This window comes from Rhinopithecus roxellana, chromosome 13 (assembly GCF_007565055.1).
Source record: "Rhinopithecus roxellana isolate Shanxi Qingling chromosome 13, ASM756505v1, whole genome shotgun sequence".
Classification (NCBI taxonomy): Eukaryota; Metazoa; Chordata; class Mammalia; order Primates; family Cercopithecidae; genus Rhinopithecus; species Rhinopithecus roxellana.
In genome coordinates this window covers 125,100,650-125,124,428 of record NC_044561.1, presented here as the reverse complement: position 1 = coordinate 125,124,428, position 23,779 = coordinate 125,100,650, and the positions used below count along the sequence as shown (strand labels likewise).

General features: G+C 43.4%; 1 protein-coding gene across 4 annotated transcripts; it reads right to left on the bottom strand.

Annotated features, from left to right (window-relative positions):
* Window positions 1–632: 632 nt before the first annotated feature.
* On the bottom strand, window positions 633–23,744 carry AURKA (aurora kinase A). 4 transcript variants are annotated; one of them, XM_010356693.2, is made up of 9 exons: window positions 23,616–23,744; window positions 19,639–19,685; window positions 17,745–18,021; window positions 15,770–15,824; window positions 14,172–14,363; window positions 12,601–12,739; window positions 4,608–4,756; window positions 1,454–1,628; window positions 633–1,309 (listed from the first exon to the last, which is right to left on the bottom strand). In XM_010356693.2, the coding sequence occupies exons 2-9, from the start codon at window positions 19,678–19,680 to the stop codon at window positions 1,127–1,129; spliced, it is 1,212 nt and encodes a 403-aa protein (XP_010354995.2). In that variant the 5' UTR covers window positions 19,681–19,685; window positions 23,616–23,744; the 3' UTR covers window positions 633–1,126. The 4 variants fall into 4 exon arrangements, with proteins under 4 accessions (XP_010354995.2, XP_030769823.1, XP_030769824.1 ...); XM_030913963.1 differs by having other exon boundaries at window positions 23,602–23,728; XM_030913964.1 differs by lacking the exon at window positions 23,616–23,744 and adding an exon at window positions 23,426–23,479.
* Window positions 23,745–23,779: the final 35 nt, after the last annotated feature.

Below are 23,779 nucleotides of genomic sequence, written 5' to 3'. Positions count from 1 at the left end.
ACTGCAATTTTACTCAGTCGCGTTTTTAAGTTTCTCTATGTTGGCCACTTTGTTACGATAAATCCTGACATACCTGCTGTCCAGTTTCTTGCACTGAGCATTGGCCGTACAAGCAGATTTCTCTACTAGCTCTAAGTTCAGCCCTTCTACTTTTCCTTCATCAGGGTCACTTTCACCGTAACTTTAGTCGATAGACGGCAAATATATAAACACTATATATAACAAAGTGTTAGGAGTACGCCCAACAGGAGATACCAGAACAGGCAGGACTAGAAGAGGGCGAGACCTGCTCCTCTTTGCCCCTGCTCGTTTCCAGGCTAACAATGAACAGATGGTGGAAAGAATTACACAGTACTCCACTGCAGACATAGATACTTATTTATTTGCATATTTAAAGTTTACACACATGCCATGACTCCAATGTTTTAAAAAAATAAGCCTTAACAGCTCTGAGACACACGGCCTCTTCTGTATCCCAAGCACGTCTCTAAATGGAGGTAGAGCACATGTTCCTATTTTACACACACTCATATGGGAGATAAGTGGTTAAGGAGGACTAGAAACCCAATCAGGCCTACCAGGGTGCTGGACAGACACAGAGCATTCCTAAGGGAATGCCACCAGAGAAAAAATACACGTCTGTACAAATATCTTTATTTTCATACTTAAAAAGAATCACATACTCATTCCAACAGCTTTACCAGGCATGGCCAACCCAATAAGTTACACACTCACTCAGGGACTTGGAAGGTTATTGCACAGCTCCTTAACACCAGGTCAAGGCAAAGTGGTCACTTTCCCCACAGCCAGCCTCTGGATTTGCCTCCTGTGGGGACACCGTGCCTGGCACAGGCTGACGGGGCAGCTGCAGTCGAACCTTGCCTCCAGATTATGAATCAGCATAAGTAGCACAATTCTCATGGCTATTTTCACTTCAGAGTGTCATGTTTATTGATGTGGAGCTTTCTGAATAGGAAAGTTAAGGCACACCTGCTCAGTAAAACAAATCTTTCTCGTAGCGTTCTAGATTGAGGGCAGCAGACAATGGTAAAATAAACTTCAGTAGCATGTTCCTGACAGGTTATACAGTAGCCCTGGCTCAAGGATTTCTCCCCCTGCATGATTCCTAAGACTGTTTGCTAGTTGACTCTTTGTTTTGGCAATTTGATGGTTTTGATGAATTTGCTGTGATCCAGGGGTGTTCAAGTACTTCTCTGAGCATTGGCCTCTGGCTGGGATTATGCTTCAACAGTCTTGAAATGAGGTCCCTGGCTCCCTCTGTTACAAAATCAGGGAATGTGAATTCAACCTGGAGTACAACAAATGATAAAATATCACAAAACATAGGTTAGAGACATCAAATAGTATAGATATTCAGATCTTGGCCTGAAGTTCAGGCTGATAAGGAAAGAATTACAGCAGATGTGCTGGGTCCTTTTCAGTTGCATCTTACCCGTGATATTCTTTTATAGGTCTCTTGGTATGTGTTTGCCTCAAAAGGAGGCTTCCCAACTAAAAACTCATAGCAAAGAACTCCAAGGCTCCAGAGATCCACCTTCTCATCATGCATCCGACCTTCAATCATTTCGGGGGGCAGGTAGTCCAGGGTGCCACAGAGAGTGGTCCTCCTAAAAAGAGGGAGGCTCAGGTTGATGTGCTTCTGGTTTTATGATCACAACAGCTGCTAAAAATCACTGAAGATTCTACTAACACTGAAGACTTCCCCTGGGCCAGATCCTATGCCCTACGAAGTAGCTACTATTATAAATTCCCTTGGAAACAGATGAAGGGAGGTGTGTAAGGTCACACAGCTAGCCACCAAGCTTAACCCCAAATGTGTCCAACTCCAGAACCTCCCTGAATGATCTAGAATGTAAGAAATTGAATGTATCACTACCCTATAAAAGTTGCCATGCAGAGTTCTCTGCAAATATGATTTGGAGTTCTACATCTGCATGTGGATATTACAGATATGCTAAGAATCTTAAGAGCCTGGTCACAATGACAAGACACTAGAAACTGTCCCGTTGTAACAGCACTGGGATGGAGATGCAGATACATGCTGCCTTGTGATAGACCCTTGGTATGAGAGATGCTGAAATTTTGAGGGTGGCCTATGAAGTACTCTTGCCAAAAATACTTAACTTGGCCCGGCATGGTGGCTCACGCCTGTAATCCCAGCACTTTGGGAGGCCGAGGTGGGGGGATCATGAGGTCAGGAGATAGAGACCATCCTGGCTAACATGGTGAAACCCCGTATCTACTAAAAATACAAAAAATTAGCTGGACGTGGTGGCGGGCGCCTGTAGTCCCAGCTACTTAGGAGGCTGAGGCAGGAGAATGGTGTGAACCTGGGAGGCAGAGCTTGCAGTGAGCCAAGATCGTGCCACTGCACTCCAGCCTGGGAGACACAGCGAGACTCCGTCTCAAAAAAAAAAAAAATTTTTAACCTGAATCTCTTCAGGCCCTGAGACCTCCATTCCAGTTTTCAGCAAATACAGGGAATAAAGGTCCAAGTTAAGTAGCAACACAATCAGAAAAGTCCTCTTTAAAGTGGGAGACTGGTCTGCCTCAAGACCACAGAGACAATCCAATACAAAGCATGGGCCTTGGTTGAGTTCTGATTTTACAAACCAGCTATAAGATGTCATAGACAGGCCGGGCGCGGTGGCTCAAGCCTGTAATCCCAGCACTTTGGGAGGCCGAGACGGGTGGATCACGAGGTCAGATCGAGACCATCCTGGCTAACATGGTGAAACCCCATCTCTACTAAAAAATACAAAAAAACTAGCCAGGCGAGGTGGTGGGCGCCTGTAGTCCCAGCTACTCGGGAGGCTGAGGCAGGAGAATGGCGTAAACCCGGAAGGCGGAGCTTGCAGTGAGCTGAGATCCGGCCACTGCACTCCAGCCCGGGGCGACAGAGCGAGACTCCGTCTCAAAAAAAAAAAAAAAAGATGTCATAGACAATAGGAGAAATTTGAACGTGGACTAAATATTAGATACTGACAATGCTGTTAATTTTCTTAGGAGTGATCATGGTTCTAAGTATATAGGAGAATATCCTTATTTAGGAAATGCATGCTATTATAGTGCTTAAGGTTGAAGCATCATGATGTTTGCAACGTATTTTCAAGTGTTCACCAAAAAAGTAGATGCAGCCAATCTGACTAAATGGGAAAAACTGCTGAACGCAGGCACTGGATAGACAGGTAGGCCATCAACTACCAATTCCGCATTTCTGTCGGTTTAGGTTTTTGTAATGAAGGTTGGAAAAAAGCTGGGGACAGCAGACACCAAACCAGAACAGTACGTGTGGTTTTGTATTGCTTTGTCACCAGCTGCTCTTCACCATAGATGCTTACGCTGTCACAGCCCTGGTGCTGTGTTCAGCCAGGCCTGGCACCCACTGAGCACACAGTCACCACTGAATTGTGATGTAGGATTAAGAAGCTACCACTCTGGTCATCTAACCCCTCCATCACCACCAACAGACTGAATCGGGGGCTCTCACACTGAGGCAATAACCAGGAAATGATGATGATTAACATCTGGGATTCGGAGTGAAGTGACTATCGGTTATGTAAGTAATCGTTTAAAAAAGCAAGAAGCCATCTTTTCTATCACAATTCAACCAGTTAAAATAGTTTAACTCTGCAATTCCATGAAGCCTATAATTCTTTATTCTGGTTTGTCTTACCAGATAACAGCTCCCACTAACGACAACCAGTTTTTTAAAAAAAAAAAAAAAAAAGACTGCAATAGCAGATTCAATGCATTGCTGGGAACAATTAGAAGTGCTCTGTAACAAAAGCAAAGGATTTCTCCCTCACATATAATCTATTTTAGGCTATACTTTTTTTAACTAGCTTGATTTTAAAGTCATCTGGCTATAATTTGAGTCCTCCAAAGTTGACAAACCTTGATCGGTAGATGTATGTTTTAAAATGCCCCACTTCACGTGAAGATTCAAAGCTTATTTAAACTCAAATTTAAAACAGTAAAGATATCGTAGTTCATGTGGAAAGCTCTTTAAGATTTGAATTGTTTTGAGATTGACATCTCTGCTTCAGCTGTGAGGGGGACAAGAAAGGACTATCCCTACTATTGACAGAGGCAGACCAAAGAGAATCTCTCACCACTGCCCTCAAAGCTCCACCAAACTAATTTAGTGTTTCAGGTTCCCTGATATGATCTGCAGTCTGAGCACTCGACCTTTGTCGGTGCTGTCCTCTGGAACGTCTCCCCATCTCCTCATCCAGGAAGCAGCAGAGGTGAAGAGTTCCTCCCCCTCAACACATGGGCACTTCACCCCTGTCATATACTTGTCCTATCTGTTGACTCATTCATCCCCTCATTAGCCTCTAAGGACATTAAGCATCTTTAACCCTAGGCCTAGAACACTGTTAATAGCCCGAAATCACCACAGAATAAAATTTTCTTGCAAACCCTACTTTATTATTAAGCCTAAATTACTCCAAGGTACTTCTGGGTTAGCTACCTACCCCTCTTATAGCACAAAATCTACACTAAAATATTTTATATTTGGCTCATGATTAGCTCCCAGGGCTTTGGTAAACCAAACAACTTCCACCTCTAAAGTTACATACCTGGAAGATGGAGCATGTACGGACCACCCAAAATCTGCAATTTTAAGCTCTCCAGCTGATCCAAGAAGTAAATTCTCCGGCTTAATGTCTCTGTGAATAACTCTCTTCGAATGACAGTAAGACAGGGCATTTGCCAATTCTGTTATATACTGTTAAAAAAAATATTGAAAGCCTATGTTTTAGATATTATATAACACAAGTTAATATTAGACATCTCTTCTGAAAGGAACACAACATAGATTTAACATAGTTTGCAGGTTTTGGCCAGACACCGTTGCTCACACCTGTAATCCCAGCACTTTGGGGGACTGAGGTGGGAGGATCACTCGAGCCCAGGAATTCAAAGCCAGCCTGGGAAACATAGCAAGACTCCATCTCTGCAAAAAAAATTTAAAAATTAGCCAAGCATGACGGTGCATGCACGTAGTCCCAGCTACTTGGGAAGCTGAGGCGGGAGCATCACTTGAGCCCAGGAGGTCAAAGCTGCAGTGAGCCATGATCACACTTCAGCCCGGGTGACAGAGTGAGACCCTGTCTCAAAAAGGAAAAGACAAAACAAAAAACACATTTTGCAGGTTTTAAAGCAAGCATTGTAGAAATTATACATGAGTCTACACACACACACACACACACACACACACACACACAATCAACTGAACCAATTTATAGTGGTTAGCATGAAGTGAAATTACCCAATGTTTAGTTATCTCTTTGCTAATAAAGCTGGTGTGATGTTGAAAGACAGAAAAGACATTCAGCTAGTTAGAGCTAGCTCTTAGGTTGGTGCCATTTCAATGCAAAACAGTTATTTCTGCATCAACCTAACAGTTACACCCCCATACGGCAACAAACGGCCCCGCAGCAAGGAAGTAAGGCAGTGCCGAAGAACTGGTACAAATTAAGGATTCAGGTGTGTAAATACTGCCTTTTTCTTTTTTAGAAAAAAAAAAAATTAACTTTTCAAGTATAGTCAATTCCTTTTTTTAAAACCAAGATCATCCTATGACAGAAGAATTTGTTTAAAGCCAAAAATTTACTTCAAGAATATCAGGAGAAAGAAATTATCCTGAACAATAAACAGAAACTAAAAAGCAGTTGCACTGACATATTAAATAGCATGTTAAATTTTGGATTACACTAAGTCAGCACAGAAGTACATAAGAAATCAGTCCTTTTGTTAATTTTATTTCCTTAAGTTACTATCTTTTTTTTTTTTTTTTAATAGAGATGGGGGTCTCGCTATGTTGACCAGGCTAGTCTCAAACTCCTGACCTCAAGTGATCCTCCCATCTCAGCCTCACAAAGTGCTAGAATTACAGACATGAGCCACTGCACCCTGCCGAGTTACTATCTTGTAAGAAAAGTTTTCCTGGCCGGGCGCCTGTAATCCCAGCACTCTGGGAAGCCGAGACAGGTGGATCACCTGAAGTCAGGAGTTCAAGACCAGCCTGACCAACATGGTGAAACCCTGTCTCTACTAAAAATACAAAAATTAGCCGAGTGTGGTGGTGCATGCCTATAATCCCAGCTACTCGGGAGGCTGAGACAGGAGAATTGGTTGAACCCGGGAGGTAGAGGTTGCAGTGAGCCGAGATCGTGTCATTGCACTCTAGCCTGGGCAACAAGAATGAAATTCTGTCTCAAAAAAAAAAGCAAGAATAAAGGAAAGTTTTCCAGTCCCTATCTCTAAGATTTAGCCAACAAGTCTAGTATGTATGTATATTATTTACTTATTTATTTTTAAGAGACAGGGTCTCACTCTGTCACCCACCCTGGATGCTACGGCATGATCAGACCTCACTGCAGCCTTGAACTCCTGGGCTTAAGCAATCCTCCTACCGAGTAGCTGGGACTACAGGTGTGTGCCACCATGCCCAGCTAATTTTTAATGTTTCTTTTTTTTTTTTTTTTTGTAGAGACAGAGTCTCCCCATGTTGCCCAGGCTGGTCGCTAATTCCTGACTTCAGGTGATCCTCCCATCTTGGCCTCTCCAAGTGCTGAGATTACCAGTGTGAGCTACCATGCCTGGCCCAGAATTTATTTTACCATACAGATAACTGTTTGAATATTGAAAAAATATATTTAGCTCTGCCTAAAGTTTGAGTTTCCTTTCTAAAGCAATTGCTAGACAGGATTGAACATTATTTTACATCAAAAAGGTTTACTAAACAGATGAGTAAACACCAAATGTCACTGGCAGAAAAAAACACTTTTCATTCTTTCAGTCCAAAGCCAGAGATCAGAATTCAGACCACAATAAACTGAAGGCAAATACAAGAAAGCTGCTCTTCTGACTACACTGACTTTGAGTTGCTGATGCTTTAATTGCACACATTAAAGTTCAAGAGGGCAATGGACTCCATTTCTCCAGTCATTTCCAGACAAGAAGCTATTAGTTTCACGACGGCTCTCTGGCACTGCCACTCCCTCCACACCTCACATGTTGTTAGATTGCAGGTATGGATAGGTCACTGACGTGTCACTACAATTAGTTTTATTTGAATTCGTCTGAAAAGGAAAACAGGTACATGCATATTCATTCTAACTGCAAAGGAATCTAGACAGAAATCTTTCATTTTCTTTCAAATAGCTATCTGCTTACACCAAAACTCCACCTAGATTGAAGCCTTGGGTGTGAGGAGAGAAAACAGAGAAGTAGTATCATGTATAATTTTATACTGTTGGTATAAGATGAATCTTTTAAAGTAGGATATCAATATCAGAAACTGAAGAAAAAGATTAACTGACCCAAAACAACAAACTCCAACCCACCGTAAGCAAGATGACAAGGAAAAAACCAAGGGTAAAATGTGAGCACCTGAGGCAGTCACTACCATTAATGAGCACAGATTTCCTTATTGAGCTGTAAGAGAAAGCTGGCCCAAAAGCTGAACTCATAAAGAAATATTAATTGCCAATTAAATAAGAAGCTGCTTTGTTTAGCTAATATTTAAAAAGCAAATTAGAGATCTGTTTCTACTTAGAAGCAGCACAAACATTTAAGATTAAGTCTTTACGTGTAAACAGCATGTCATTGTTGCAGACAAGACCAAAGGGCCATATGTCCATAGTAGCGTGATTTCATCAGACACTGAAAGTAAAATTACTTCAATTTAAATGCCATGTACATCAATGCCAAAAACAAAGAAAACTAATGTCCACGCTACCCAGAGATCTCCACCAAGAAACAGAAAAAAAATCAAAGTAACCACCATCCAACATGCTTTATCAAGCTGTCAAATCCAATAAGAAACGGCCCAAATTAAGACTCTTCAACTTCTTAAAACAAGTAATTTTAATCACTTAAAAAAGGAAAAGCACAAAAAGCACAATCATGAAAGAAAAAACTGACACATTTGGACTTTTATTAAAAATATAGCCTGGGAGGCCGGGTACAGTGGCTCACGCCTGCAATCCCAGCACTCTGGGAGGCCGAGGTGGGCAAATCACCTGAGGTCAAGAGTTCGAGACCAAACTGGCCAACATGGTGAAACCCCATTTCTACTAAAAATACAAAAATTAGCCAGGCGTGGTGGCACACGCCTCTAATCCCAGCTACTCGGGAGGCTGAGGCAGGAGAACTGCTTGAACCCGGGAGGTAGAGGTTGCAGTGAGCTGAGAACCAAGATCACGCCACCGCCCTCCAGCCTGGGTGACAGAGAAAGACTGTCTCAAAAAAAAAAAAAAAAAAAAAAAACCAACAACCTGGGCAACATGGCGAGACCATGTCTATACAAAAAATACAAAAATTAGCTGGGCGTGGTGGCACCCACCTGTAGTCTCAACTACTAGGGAGGATCACTTGAACTCAAGAGGTAGAGGCTGCAGTGAGCAGAGATCGCACCACTGCACCCCAGCCTGGGTGACACAGTGAGACCCTTTCTCGAAAAAGTAAAACAAAAACAGCTTTGCGAAAGACACAGATAAGAGAACGACAATACAAGGCACGCATTGGGAGAAAATACTTGCGAAACATGTGTGACAGCTGACCTGCATCCAAAATATACCAAGAACTCTTAAAACTCAAAAAAGCAAAAGATTTCAACAGGTGCCTCAGAGACGATACCCAGATGGCAAATAAACCCATAAAAAGATGGTCAAGGCCGGGCGCGGTGGCTCACGCCTGTAATCCCAGCACTTTGGGAGGCCGAGGAAAGCGGATCACAAGGTCAAGAGATCGAGACCATCCTGACCAACATGGTGAAACCCTGTCTCTCCTAAAAGTACAAAAATTAGCTGGGCATGGTGGCACATGTCTGTAGTCCCAGTTATTCAGGAGGCTGAGGCGGGAGAATCACTTGAACCCAAGAGGCAGAGGTTGCAGTGAGCCAAAATTGTGCCACTGCACTCCAGCCTGGTGACAAGCGAGACTCTATCTCAAAAAAAAAAGAGATGTTCAACATTGAATGTCGTTAGGAAACTAAATCAGAACAATGAGATACCACCACATGCCCATGAGAATGACTAAAATGCAAAACACTAGGCCAGGTATAGTGGCTCACTCCTGTAATCCCAATATTTTGGAAGGCATGAATTACTCGAGACCAGGATTTCAAGTCCAACCTGGGCAACAAGGCAAAACCTTGTCTCTACAAAAAAATACAAAAATTAGCACATGCCTGTAGTCCTAGCCGCTTGGGAGGCTGAGCTGGGAGGATTGCTTGAGCCAGGGAGGTTGAGGTGGGTGATCACGCCACTGCACTCCAGTCTGAGGGACAGTGAAACCTTGTCTCAAAACAAACAAAAATCCAAAGCACTGACATCAAATGTTGGCAACTATGAGAAGCAATAGGATCTCAATTCATTGGTTCTGATATCATATTACCATTGTATAATGGTATCGGAATTGTTAACCAGCTGCCCTGTGGGAACCAACTTTATCAGCTAGAGTGCTTATGTGAACTTCCTTTGGCCTTTGTCTTATAGAGTCCACTCAGTTTCCAAAACTGCTTGGATCAACACTTTACCCTCACACCCTTTAGTAAGGTGGTTTCCTACATTTGTAATGCAATGTAAAATAGAATGTAGAAATCACTTTGGAAGACTGACAGTTCCTCACAAAGCAAAATAAAGTCTTACCGTATAAGCTGACAATAGCACTCCTAGATATGTGCCCAACTAATTTGAAGACTTACGTTTCACAAAAACCTGCATGCAGATGTTTATAGCCAAAACATAACTGCCAAAAACCAGAAGCAGCCAAGATACCCTTCAGTAGATGAATAAACTGAGGTACTTCCATATATTGAAATAATTGAATATGATTTCGTGATAAAAAGAAATGAACAAGCTCTCATGCCTCCAAAAATATACAGATGAATCTTCAATGCATACTGCTAAGTGCAAGAAGCGCATCTAAAAAGGCTACATACTGTTATGATTCCAATTATATGATATTCTGGAAAAGGCAATAGAGACAGTAAACAGATCAGTGCTTGCCAGAGATGGAAGGGTTGGGAGGGATGAGTAGCTGAGACACAGGATTATTTTTCAAGAGCAGTGAAACTATTCTGTATATCGTAATGGTGGATACATGGCATTGTGTATTTGTCAAAATTCATAGAACTTTACAGCAAACACACAAAAATCAATCTCAGGATATGAAAATGTAAATGATTCCATCCTGGGCAGGCAGATTGTGACAAAAGAATCTCACTGCATGACAAATGTACGAAACCATCTTACTAAAGGGTGTGAGGGTAAAGTGTTGATCCAAGCAGCTTTGGAAACTAGTGGAGTCTTTAAGACAAAGGCCAAAGGAAGTGCACATAAGTACTCTAATTGATAAAGTTGGTTCCCATGCAGCTGGTTAACAATTCCGATACCATTATACATGTATATTGGAATTGAATAATTAAGTAAAAGGATGGTGGGCAGTGAAATCCAGGTTTCTCACTTGGAGTGGGAGTTTACAGGTAAACAGGAGGAAGTTAGAATGAAACGTGGTAATGGATTCAAGTTGAAGACATCGGTATGAATTCACGGTATGCTTAATGAAGAGACAGATGGATAAATCTATACACAGATTACTAGCCACATATATTTCCTTGCTCTGTCAGCTGAAAGCCTAGAAGTAGTGACGCCACAGTAGCAATGAGTACAAGTGCCCAGATCTTGGTTTATAATAGCATTCTCCAAGAAGAGGAACCAGGGCTCCTTGGAGAAATAGTTTGATTCTAGGACAGGAGCAGAAAATATACAAGATGAGGCTTTAGCATCTTGTATCAGAAAGTAAAGAAGTACAAGGCCAGGTGTGGTGGCCCACACCTGTAATCCTAGCACTTTGGGAGGCTGAGGCAGGCAGATCACCTGAGGTCAGGGGTTAGAGACCAGCCTGGGCAACATGGCGAAACCCCATCTCTACTAAAAATACAAAAATTAGCTGGGTGTGGTGGTGCATGCCTGTTAATCTTAGCTACTCAGGAGGCTGAGGCAGGAGAATCGCTTCAACCCAGGAGGCGGAGGCTGCAGTGAGCCAGGACTGCACTACTGAACTCCAGCCTGGGCGACAGAGTGAGATTCCATCTCAAAAAAAGAAAGAAAAAAAAAAAAGGTAAGGAAGTGCGCGCGCACACACACACACACATACAAGACAAAACTGCAGTGATTTTCCCAGGAACCTGGTAAAAGAAAAAGAGCAGGCCGGTGCGGTGGCTCATACCTGTAATCCCAGCACTTTGGGAGGCTGAGGCAGGCAGATTACAAGGTCAGGAGTTCAAGACCAGCCTGGCCAATATGGTGAAACCCCCATCTCTACTAAAAATACAAAAATTAGCCGGACGTGGTGGTAGGTGCCGGTACTCCCACCTACTTGGGAGGCTGAGGCAGAAGAATCCCTTGAACCCAGGAGGCAGAGGTTGCAGTGAGCAGAGGTCGCGCCACTGCACTCCAACCTGGGCAACAGAGCGAGACTCCATCTCAAAAAGAAAAAAAGAAAAAAAGCTCCCAGTGGCCAAAGTTGTAGCAATCTGAACCACAAAATAAAGTACTGGATTATAGCTCAAGGGATAAAATAAATACCCAGGAGTCTACATCTTTAAATAAATGATGAAATAAATAAGGGAGAACAGCCTTATTCTGGCACAGAATTCCAGATAATTTATGGAAATACTCCATCCACTCTCTACTCCTTAAGTGTGGGCTATTCATAGTAACTTCCTTTGAAGAAATACAGTATGGAAAGGAGGGAAAATAGTAACTTTACAGTGGAGAAACCAGACAAACACTCTCTCAGTCAGAAGATCAAGCTGACATCCACAGTTAAAAATCATAAGAGTTTACATCCCTGGTATGTGATAAGAATGCACTTTACCTCTGATCTCCCCTCAAAACCCCGTAAGCCCAATTTAATCATGATAAAAACTAAGAAAATCTGAATACAATGTGGACTTAACAGTTATATATCAATATTGGTTCATCAGTTGTGACAAATGTACCATATTAATGCAAGATGTTAGTGGGAAAATTAGCAGGAAATTCAGTGTGGGGTATATGGGAAGTCTCTGTACTGCCTTCACAATTTCTGTAAATCTAAAACTATCCTAGCCAGGCACAGTGGTGTGCACCTATAGTCCCAGCTACTCGGGAGGCTGAGGTGGAGAATCACTTGAGTCCAGGAGTTCTAGTCCAGCCTGGGCAACATAACAAGACCCTGTCCCTTCAAAAAAAAAAAAAAAAGAAAAGTAAAAACTATTCTAAAATTAAAAATCTATTAAAGAAAATGAGGGTGACTATCTATATACATTATATACATTTCCATAGAAAACAGCTGTGCAAACTAGGCACAAAAGCAGACACAACATTCTACCTGGTTCTACACTTTATCTGTACATATGGTACAACTAAGCTATTTTGATTTTTCCACTTCAAATATTTGATATTAAGCTATCCTTCCGTCAAGACAACACCCACTCTACTATAATGAAAGGTACACTGCTATGGAGGACAGGTATACAGGAATCACAATTAGCCTGGACAATAAATGAACACTTACAGTAGCAGTTCTCTGCTCATCAAACTTTGAAAGTTTCTGAAGTTCTCTATAGACTGTTCCAAGTGGTGCATATTCCAGAATTAGGTAGACTCTGGTAGCATCATGGAAATAACCATACAGTCTGAGAATATTAGGATGCCTGCAACAAAGGATAAACATTCTAACACCTGGTTTGGAGCTGACAGAAGACTATGTACTAAATGTCAAACAAACTCTTCATGTAAAACCAGTTGTGTTTCCCATGAAACCACACTCCAAACTCCACTTGAGAATCTAAAACTGTAAACCCACTCCAAGAAAAATACATAGACCCACATTTCATTTTACAAGCATTTCAAAGTATTAATGGACCTCTGGTTTAGTTAAGACTATTTCCTTCCTTTAGGCACCTTTATTCTTAGGAGGAAAAGTCAGCTGAATATTAATTATCTACATACCAAAAAAAGGACATGGCCAGGCACAGTGGCTCACGCCTGTAATCCCAGCACTTTGGGAAGCTGAAGTGGGAGGATCACGAGGTCAGGACTTTGAGACCAGCCTGGCCAATATGGTGAAACCCCGTCTCTACTAAAAACACAAAAATTAGCTGGGCTTGTTGGTGCATGCCTGTAATCCTAGCTACTCAGGAGGCTGAGAGAGGAGAATCACTTTAACCTGGGAGGCAGAAGTTGCAGTGAGCTGAGATCTCGCCACCGCACTCCAGCCTGGGTGACAGAGCGAGACTCCATCTCAAAAAAAGAAAAAGAAAAAAGAAGAAAAAAAAAAAGGCATTGCCACAGTAGTTTGATACCCAGACACTGTGACAGATAAAAGCAGTGATCAGTAATGGCAGGAGATGGGTGCTGAGCAGACTGGGCAGGTGCAGACTGTGGCCAGCGGGAAGCAGGCAATGGGAAGCACAGCCCATGTTAAGATGCCTGCCCCTCCCAGCCCCAGCCAGGTATTGCCAGGTAGAGACACACCAGGCCTGATGTGGCCAGACTTGAAGTATTAGCATCTGACTCAAATCTGGAAAACACTGAAAGGAAAAAAAAAAAAAAGGAAAAACAAAAACCCGCCGGGCGGCCCTAGTCAACCTGCAGGTGGCTGCTCGCAACCCCTGCATACTTCAGAATAAGGGGTGCCGTTCCCCTTCATTATCCACCAAAAAGACTTGCCCATATAAACTATTCCATTAACAAAACATTAAATCCTCAAGTGATTTTTCAGGATCAGAGTACTTAAGTGCTCTTTGAAAGATGACAAGTTTAATCATTTTTTGTGGTACTATGAAAAGCAAGCCCTCTAAAAAATAAATTTATGCTTTAAAAAAAAAAAGAAAAGGAATACAATTTTAACATGAAGAGCATGGAGAATCACAGGAGAATGATTATAACCCAGTGCGGCACAGAAGCTTATCTAATCTTTTTCATAAGGGAACGGGAGGTGAGGAATGGGGGAGGACATGCGTTTGAGGACAGTGCCTCATAAGAGGGAGTGCACAGACCTGGGCAGCGGGAGGCTGACATTACAGGAGGGGGAGGGGTGCAGCATGGGTGAATATTGTTTTGAACATGAACCTGAAAACTCACCGAAGGTGGGACTGTATTTCTACTTCTCTTCTGAGCTGATGCTCCACTCCGGCTTTCTCCAGCTGAGCTTTAAATAACACTTTAAGAGCCAGAATAAACTTGCTTTGTTTTTCTCTTGCCAAATAAACATTACCAAACTTTCCTTTACCCAGAGGGCGACCAATTTCAAAGTCTTCCAAAGCCCACTGCCTCCTAGGAAGGAATTTGAACATTTTAGAATGTGAAGAAAACAAAGCTTTTCTAACAAATTCTCAATGAGTAGTAGACACATTCTATAAATAATTTTATATTCCAACTTGTACTCAATATGTATCCTCAGCAAGAACCAGGGCAACAACCACTATCAAAGAGCTGCCGCAACATGAAACCCTGACGTCCCTAGCTGCCGTTAGGTGTGAAGAGTCAGTGACAAGGAGCAGTCTCGGGTTTTAGATCTGAAGCACTCTATGGGAAAGGTCCCAAGCCCCTACTATGCTCAGAGGAACAGGCCCATGACAACGCTGAAGACCATAAAAAGGATAAGTGACCAGAGAGGCAGGAATGCTTCTGGACCATCTGGGGGCCTGTTTCAAACTAACCACAGTCGCTCCCTCCAGTCCCAGAGGTGCTCATTCTCTCTGGGTGGAGAAGCGCTCTGGTGGTGGGCACAGAGCCTCTGTTACTAATGGAAGCAGGATGGAGCCCACAGGCTAGCTGGGGCATGAGAACCAGTGGATTTAGACTCTTAGCCTCTGTTAGGCCGCTAGAAGCAAAAGTCTGTGGGTTCATTCCTTGCTCCTCCTAGTATATTCTAGAGTCCAGATAGTTCAGAGACTAAGAGTAGGCTTTTAGAAAAGCCCTGGGGAAGACATTACAGCCAACCTTTATAATAAAGAACTAAAACTATAATACTGTCAAAACCCTCAGTCATATATGAGTATACAGTTCTGCAACATATTCTATTTTTTAAAAACTTGCACTTTTATACAATAAAAAAGTACAGACACATAAACCATATGTAGTGGTTACTTCTAAGGACAGAGAGGAACTTCCACACATTTCTGTAACAGATTCATACAAACTTTTTCTAAATTTGAAATGCATTTGTTGTTGTTTTTTATTTTGAGACGAGTCTCCCTCTGTCGCCCAGGCTGGAGTGCAGTGGCGTAATCTAGGCTCACTGCAAGCTCCGCCTCCCGGGTTCACACCATTCTCCTGCCTCAGCCTCCCGAGTAGCTGGGACTACAGGCGCCCACCACCAGGCCCGGCTGATTTTTTGTATTTTTAGTAGAGATGGGGTTTCACTGTGTTAGCCAGGATGATCTCGATCTCCTGATCTCATGATCCGCCCGCCTCGGCCTCCCAAAGTGCTGGGATTACAGGCGTGAGCCACCGCGCCCGGCCTTGAAAGCCATTTTTTAAAGCACTTGAGTCCCTAGCAAAATACCTCAATATACAAATTCCTTTTTTTTTTAAGATTGGAAATCTGGAAACATACATATCCTCTCAATGAAAATAAAGGCCTCATTTTTTTCCCCAAGGGTTCCCACAACTAAATTTGCAACGAAATGATGCATTGTAGTAGGACAGCACAGAGCTTTGTAAATAAGCAAGCTTACTTTTTTGATTCTTCATTTTTCTGTTTTGATGCCAGTTCCTCCTCAGGAGTATTTTCTATATGGAATAAGTTAAAAACCTGTTTTTAGAATAACGATATAGGATAAGCTAAGCTGTGAATAGAGGTGAATCAAAGAATTGGTCACCAAAATATTAATGGTATGTCAAGAATGATAAACCAGGTTTTTTTTTTTAAGTTTTCCTTACAGAAAAAAGGACTATACACCCTGACTTCCATCATGTGAAGTCTTTACAGAATTTCTAAAGACGAGCAGACGTATATATAGACAGGTCCCTCTCTGATGATTAAAGGCAGACTATGAAGGTTCTTCTGAAGCCTCAGTTTCCAAATGAAGAACTTTTGTGGCAGAATTACCAATCTTCCCATACATGACAAGCTGCCACCTCGTCACTTTTCTCCTTACTAGGTGGGCCAGCCAACAGTCTATACCCTACATACAAATTATCACCAACACGTAGCAAAACATAAGCCAGCCACCCTCCATTATATTAGTGGCCAGGGGAAATATAAAAATAAAAGCCACCAATTCGGCAAAATGCACAAGGAACAGTTGTGCAGCAGAGGACTGGGGTGACTATTTCATTAGCCACAAGAACATATGGAACATTTCCACCGGTCTGTCTCCAGCATCGCAAACTCGAACAGCACATGATGGTCTGCTCAGATATTTGGATGCAGGACCAAACTCTTCCTCCAGGTGCCCCTGTCACATGTGCACCCCTCAACCCCCAGTTCACTAACTCAGTTAATATCAATTTAATCACCATCCCTAACTCCTCTTTACTCATCTTTCAGGTACAATTTATTGCCCAGTTCTAATGAGTCTGCATTGTAAATGAGCTCTCAAATTTGTGTGCACCTCTCCACCCTGGCTTGTCTTTGGATAAGTTAACTGCTTCTGAGTCTTAGCTTCCTCCTCTGTAAAACTGAGTTAATAACTGGCTACCTTCATGAAGTGGTTACAAGGATTGAATGAGATGACGCGGATGAAGCACGCACTTATCTCAGAGCCTGCAGGGAATGAGCACTTGACAGTTGGTAAATAATAGCATCTACTGTGCTCCACACACAGCAGGTTCTTGCCATCTCTGACCTCAACCCCCTTCCTGTCTGGTACTCCTAAATCTAGCGTTCTACTCCAATTTATTCAGTACTTCCACAGTCAACTTTTTTTTTTTTTTTTTTTGAGATGGAGTTTTGCTCTCGTTGTCCAGGCTTGAGTGCAATGGCACAATTTCGGCTCACCACAACCTCCGCCTCCTGGGTTCAAGAGATTCTCCTGCCTCAGCCTCCCAAGTAGCTGGGATTACAGGTGCCCACCACAGCTAGCTAATTTTTTTAGTAGAGACGGGGTTTCTCCATGTTGGTCAGATTGGTCTCTAACTCCTGACCTCAGGTGATCCACCTGCCTCAGTCTCCCAAAGTGCTGGGATTACAGATGTGAGCCACCACGCCCGGCCTTCCACAGTAAACTTTCTAAAAGGCAAAGTTCCCTTCTAAGTTCAAAAAACCTTCAGTAGCTTCCAAATGCCCTAGAGATGAGGCCCCATTCCTTACCATGGCCAGCAATGCCCATGGTGACCTCACCGTAGCCTGCCTCAGTTCATCCACTTCTCTGGATTTCCCCCAAACTTTAGATCTCAGTCCCTCAAGTCACTTACTACAAGCACCCTACATCCAGACCCACTAACAAGCAATCAAAACGACACCAGTTGGTGCTGTGTCCTCCCTGGGCGCCCCACTCTTCCAAGAGAGTGAGAATCAGGTCTGTATTTTTAGCACAGATCTGGCCCATGGGCAGACACTGTTACTTCAACTCAGACACCATATTTTCTCCCCATCCTCAACAGATATAAAAGCTAAGGTTCCAGACAGTAACTGCAAGTATATACACTTGCTTTTTTAGCAACAACGACAAAGAATGACTATCCAATGAGTCTCAAAAGCTAGTTTACCAGGTGCCGACGGCAGGGGCTGCTTGCTCTTTGGGGTATGACTCAGTGGCCTGGAGACAGGATGAGGTACACTGGTTGCCTGCAATTGCTTCTGCTTCTGATTCTGAACCAGTTTGTGACCGGAAACAAGCTTTTGTGCTTGCAAAGGAACACGCTGGGAAGAATTTGAAGGACACAGGACCCGCTGAGCCTGGCCACTATTTGCAGGTAATGGATTCTGACAAGGAAATTGCTGAGTCACGAGAACACGTTTTGGACCTCCAACTGGAGCTGCAGGCTAGAATGGAAGAGAAAATGAACTTTCTGGTATTCGTGAACGCAAAAGATGAATATTTTGAGAATTTCCAAAGTTTGTTCTCTAGTATAGCAAAATAATGAATGTCACGCATAAGAGATGGAAGGGGAAAAGGTATTTTAATCAGTACTTCCAGAGGATAGTTAGTATGTGGCTAAGAATACCTGAATGATACTTTCTACCCCTCCAACTCCTCACCCCTAAAAATCATGCTTTATTAACAAATATCCATTAATGAAGGAGACAAACACTTCCTAAAATTTCTCAATAATTTGAAAATAGACACTAAATTGTTATTTGGCAAAAAGCTATGATACAAAAACTTTATGCCAAAATCTCAGTTCCATTGAAATTTCTTTGATAATATACATTTAAGAAAAAGTCCAAAAAAAAAATCTGTCAAAACGTTCAACATTGGTTATCTTCATGAAGTTTTGGAAGAGTCTAAGTTTTCATATGGCCAAGATTTTCCACAATAAGCTTATTACTATACTATTAATTAACCAATGTTTCATTTTCCAAGTACTGACAAAATGGACTTGAGCAAAAAATTGTGACAAAGAGGAAACAAATGTAGGCACTTCAAAAAGTTATTACTAAAATGTGTTATTATTTTTGAGATGGAATCTTGCTCTGTCACGCAGGCTGGAGAGCAGTGGCATGATCTCAGCTCACTGCAACCTCCGCCTCCCAGGTTCAAGCAATTCTCTGCCTCAGCCTCCCAAGTAGCTGGGACTACAGGCGCCCACCACCACGCCTAGCTAATTTTTGGTATTTTCAGTAGAGACAGGGTTTCACCATCTTGGCCAGGCCGGTCTTGAACTCCTGACCTTGTGATCCACTTGCCTTGGTATCCCAAAGTGCTGGGATTACAGGCGTGAGCCACCGCACCCAGCCTTGAAATGTATTATTTATACGCCTGTAAGTACTGTATTACAAGCTTAAATAGTTAAGTTAACTCTAACACCCTCAGCTAATCAAACTAAAAGGGGTGGGAGGGATGAGATTTCCTTCAGCTTCAACAGCTCATTGTAAGTGAGGGGCAAGTGCTAGAAATGAAAGCCTAAAAGTCCATCCCCAGCTCAATGGTATGAGTGCTCTACAAAGACAGGGTGTTAAGACTTCCAAATACAAAGTCAGTTATTCCTGAAATTAGTACACCATCCACAACATAGTAGGCATTCAGACAAAGAAATCTAAAGAAACATTTTAAATGTAGAGCAATTTTTTAAATAGCCATTATCATAGGAACTGAGAATCAAATACAGTAATTCAAGGTAGCCTTTTCTAATTATTTTATATTTATGGCCAATTTTAAAAGTTTTGGACTCCTGCTGGATGCATTATTACTATGATCTTGCATACAATAGAGGGATATAGAAACTTAAGCAGCCAATTGTAAGACAAAGCAGAACAAAAAAGCTACTCTAAGAATCAGCAAAATGTTACTGAACATAAGAAAAGTGACTAATTTATATCCAGAAGCACAGTAAGGGATCTAAATTTATAATCCAAAGTAAAGGCGGAAAGAATTCCCAACAAGACCAACTTCCATGTGGGTTTATAAATATGAATGAGATTACAGATTATTCAATTTACCTTAACAGGCCCTGAAATGCAGTTTTCTTTAGATCGGTCCATGATGCCTGAAAAGAAAAAGAAGAGCCTTTGATTTGAACAAAGCCACCTGCTTAAAGTGCTGCTGCTTGATAGGCAGCATTACAGTTCCCTGATCAAAAGGCCTTCACAACACACAGGATTTTACACTTTTTGTCCAAATGAAGCTAATGAGGGAGGGACAGACATGTGCTTTCCCGGCAAGGCCAACCTCCCCATGGGCACTGCATCCCATCCTCTCTCACGGAGTCTTCACTCCTGATGGTCTTGCGGCTCCATCATCTCTCTTCTAACGGATCACTTCCATCCCTGTGCAGACTGCTGGCATACCTGCTACCTTAAAAAAGTCCTCTTTAGGCCGGGCATGGTGACTCACGCCTGTAATCCCAGCACTTTCGGAGGCCGAGGCGGGCGGATCACCTGAGGTCAGGAATTTGAGACCAGCCTGGCCAACATGGTGAAACCCCGTCTCTGCTAAAAATACAAAAATTAGCTGGGCGTGGTGGCAGGCGCCTGTCATCCCAGCTATTTGGGAGGCTGGGGCAGGAGAATCGCTTGAACCCAGGAGGCGGAGGTTGCAGTGAGCCGAGATCATGCCATTGCACTCCAGCCTGGGGGACAAGAGCGAGACTTTGTCTCAAAAAAATAAAATAAAATAAGATAAAATAGTCCTCTTTATTCTATTATCGTTGCTAACCATGACCCCCTCCTCTCCAACAGCAAAGCTCCAGAAGAACCGTCCACACTTGCCACCTCTACTCCTCCTCTCCCCTCCCCTGAGCCCATCCCCACCCTGCTTTTTTGTCTCCACCACATTGTCAGGCTCATGGCTGACACCTACTGTTGCCAAACCCAAGGGTCAATTCCACCTTCCTCGTACTTGCATCCTCAGCAGAATCCGACAAGGTTGATGACATCTTACACCTTTTTCTTCACTTCACTTGCAGGTTTATCTACCACCTAGTCCTATCTTTCCCTCCTTGCTGGGTCAGTCTCATTGTTGCCCGATCAAGGGTCTGGGGTGACTCAAGAATGAGTCCCTGGACCCTCCACTTCTCCATCTACAACTTCACAGGAATCCATATCACCCAGTGCCTCAGCTCTAAATGCCTTCATGAGGACCACTTAAAGTGCATCTTCTGCCCTCATCTCTCCTTGGACTATCAGACTTGGATATCCAAAGATTTGCCCAGGATCTCCCAGAAATGTCTGCCAAGCACCTCAATCCTAACATATCCAAACCGAACCACCTCCCTTCTCCACTTCTCACTTCCCTGTTCATGGGTGTGCCCTGAGCTCAGGCCTAGAACGACTTCTCCATCTCCAATTATTCCCTAGCTGAGTATATCCAGTCTCTTTGCTTTCAATACTATCTACAGGCTGAGGACTCCCAAATATTCATTCTTCAGCCCAGACCTCTCCTCTGAACTCCTGATCTACATTTTCTACTTTCTATGCAACATCTGCACCTGATTATCTGAGAGGCATCTCCATTTTAACATGTCCCAAACAGAAGTCCTAATCCCTCCGCACTCTCATCTCCCTAAATCTAGTCTCTAGATATCCTCATCCCAGTTGATGGCAAATCCATCCTGCCAGTTGCTCAGTCCAAAAGCCTTGGCATAATAACCCTTTAAGAGGTTCTCTCTCTCTCAAACCCCTCATCTAATCCACAAGCATATTCTGTAGGCTCTGCCTTCAAGATCACTGCTCACCACCTCTACTACTACCACCTGGTCAAACCATAATTCTCCTTTGAATTTTTTGCAACGGCCTCTCAATCGCCTCCCGACTTCCAACCTTACCCCATTATGGTCCATTCTCAACACTGAGGCCAACAATCTCATTAACAAGTCAGATGTGTTGCTCCTTGGTTCAGAAGACCCCCATGGCTCCCCAACTCAATCAAAACAATGCAAACTCCTAATCTGCATAGACAGGCCTATTGAAGTCTCACAGAACATGGACCCTAACTGCCTCTCTGACTTCATCTCTTCTTGTCGACTGTGCACTAGCCACACAAGGCTCCTTTCTTTCCTCAAACAAGTCCCCTGCCATAGGCATTTGCACTTCTTGCTCCCTTTATTAGGCTTTTCCCCCAGGTGTGTAGTTCAGTCTTTCATTTCACTGAGGTTTCTCTTTTTTTGAGATGGAGTTTTGCTCTTGTTGCCCAGGCTGGAGTGCAGTGGCGCAATCTCGGCTCACCCGCAACCTCCACCTCCCGGGTTCAAGCAATTCTCCTGCCTCAGCCTCCGGAATAGCTGGGATTACGGGCATGCGCCACCATGCCCAGCTAATTTTGTATTTTTAGTAGAGACGGGGTTTCTCCATGTTGGTTGGGCTGGTCTGGAACTCCCCACCGCAGGTGATCCACCCATCTCGGCCTCCCAAAATGTTGGGATTACAGGCATGAGCCACCATGCCTGGCCTTCACTGAAGTTTCTTATCAAATGTCCCCGCACTCCAGCCTGGGCAATGGAGTGAGACCCTGTCTCAAAAAAAAATTAAAATGACCCTTTTACAATTAAGCAAATAACTCCATGATGAAGCCAGGCCCAGACTACAGGCAGGAGCCCTTATAAAAAACAGTGGGTAAGTCAAAGTTAATAAACAACAGCAAGAAATGCCCACTTGTGTTAATCAAACATTTAATTTCACACATGCTCTAATGCTTTACTTCCCTTACAATTACAAGTAGCAGTCTAATAAGATCACAGAAGCCTAACAACATTTATTTAACATTCTTCTGACAGAAGCTACAGGCATTTGCTCCAATTTATTCTACTTTTCTTTCTAGGGAAATTGAATAACAAGCAGAATGGAATAAGATTCTAATCCAGAATTCTGGAGACAACGCCAATAAGACTGCCTTCAGGTGACTCTAATCTGCAACCAGATGACTTTCACAGGATCTATTCAGTTCAAACCAGAAATCCTACCACTCTGAATAGAAAAGCTGTTAGGCTAATATCACAGGAGGTTTATACGGGTTTATTCCTTCCTCCTTCAGACCTGTGCATGTCTGCAGAGATGAAAGGAAGGACGAACTGAGTAGGTTGCTAAAAAACGTTTAATTCAAGGGACAAGAAAGGTTAAGGAAGAGGAAGAGACATTACGAGTTAAGGGCAGTGGCTACGTCTACCTCAGCCGGATGGATCTTAGAAATGGAGACTCTGAGGCCCAACCCCAGGTCTAAGAAAACAGATTCTGCATTTTAACATCCCCAGACGATTTGCATGCACCGGTCTGCATCCCTAGTTCTCAATGAAATCAAAGAATCATCTGGAGAGTTTGCTAATGACTAGACACCTGGGTCCTATCCCTCAGAGATTCTGATTTTCCGGGCTCTCGGTGGAGCTATATTTTTAACAAGCTCTCCAAGTTATCCCGATATAACTACTCCAAGGTCTACGGTCTGAGAAGTACAGACCGGGAAGGCCTCTGCAAGGAGGTTCTCATTCATCAATTCACCCACTCATCCAGCCAGGACAAGGGCCTTCCTAGGCTATTCTATCTAAAGCGGCCCCCGTTAAACCGCACTCCTGCTTTTCCTTTATAACACCCACCGCAGTTGCAAGTTCTCCGTACGCTTACCGTCTGACTCCCTACCGCCTAGAACGTGAACACAGACCTTCTGTGCTTTTCTTACCCAGGTGATCTCCGAGGACAAAATCCAATCTGAAGCCCACCCGCACCTCCCGCGCGTGTCAACACCACTCAACAAACCCCTTCTGCCTCTAGCTGTAATAAGTAACAAGCAGTGTCTTACAGGGCGCCTCGGTGCCCAGGAGCGGATGCAAAGGCACTGGGCGGGCACAGGGTAGCGCCAAGGACACCCAGGGACGGAGGAACCGAGAGGGGACTTGACGCTCCGCCACTCCGGCCGGCCGCCCCTTGTCCCCGCCGCCCTCGTCGCCACTGAGATATCCCCCACGGTCTACCCACCCGTCGGCTCCCACCTGCGACCCAAAGACCCGAGTCTTCCAAGAGCTCAGCCGTTAGAATTCAAAGGTTCTTCTTTTTAAATAGGAGTTAAACCCTCTAGCCAGAAAGCCCATTGGCCTGCGCGCGAGCGAGGCTGCCTTGTGATTGGTTGACAACAAACCCGACGCCTTGAGTCGCG

Excerpts from the sequence above, each read along its gene's own strand:
- AURKA (XM_010356693.2), bottom strand. The coding sequence starts at position 19,680 with ATGGACCGATCTAAAGAAAACTGCATTTCAGGGCCTGTTAAG. Across the intron at positions 18,022-19,638 it reads GCATTTCAGGGCCTGTTAAG|CCTGCAGCTCCAGTTGGAGG; the intron begins GTAAATTGAATA and ends CTTCCATTCTAG. Across the intron at positions 1,629-4,607 it reads GTACATGCTCCATCTTCCAG|GAGGACCACTCTCTGTGGCA; the intron begins GTATGTAACTTT and ends CCCTCTTTTTAG.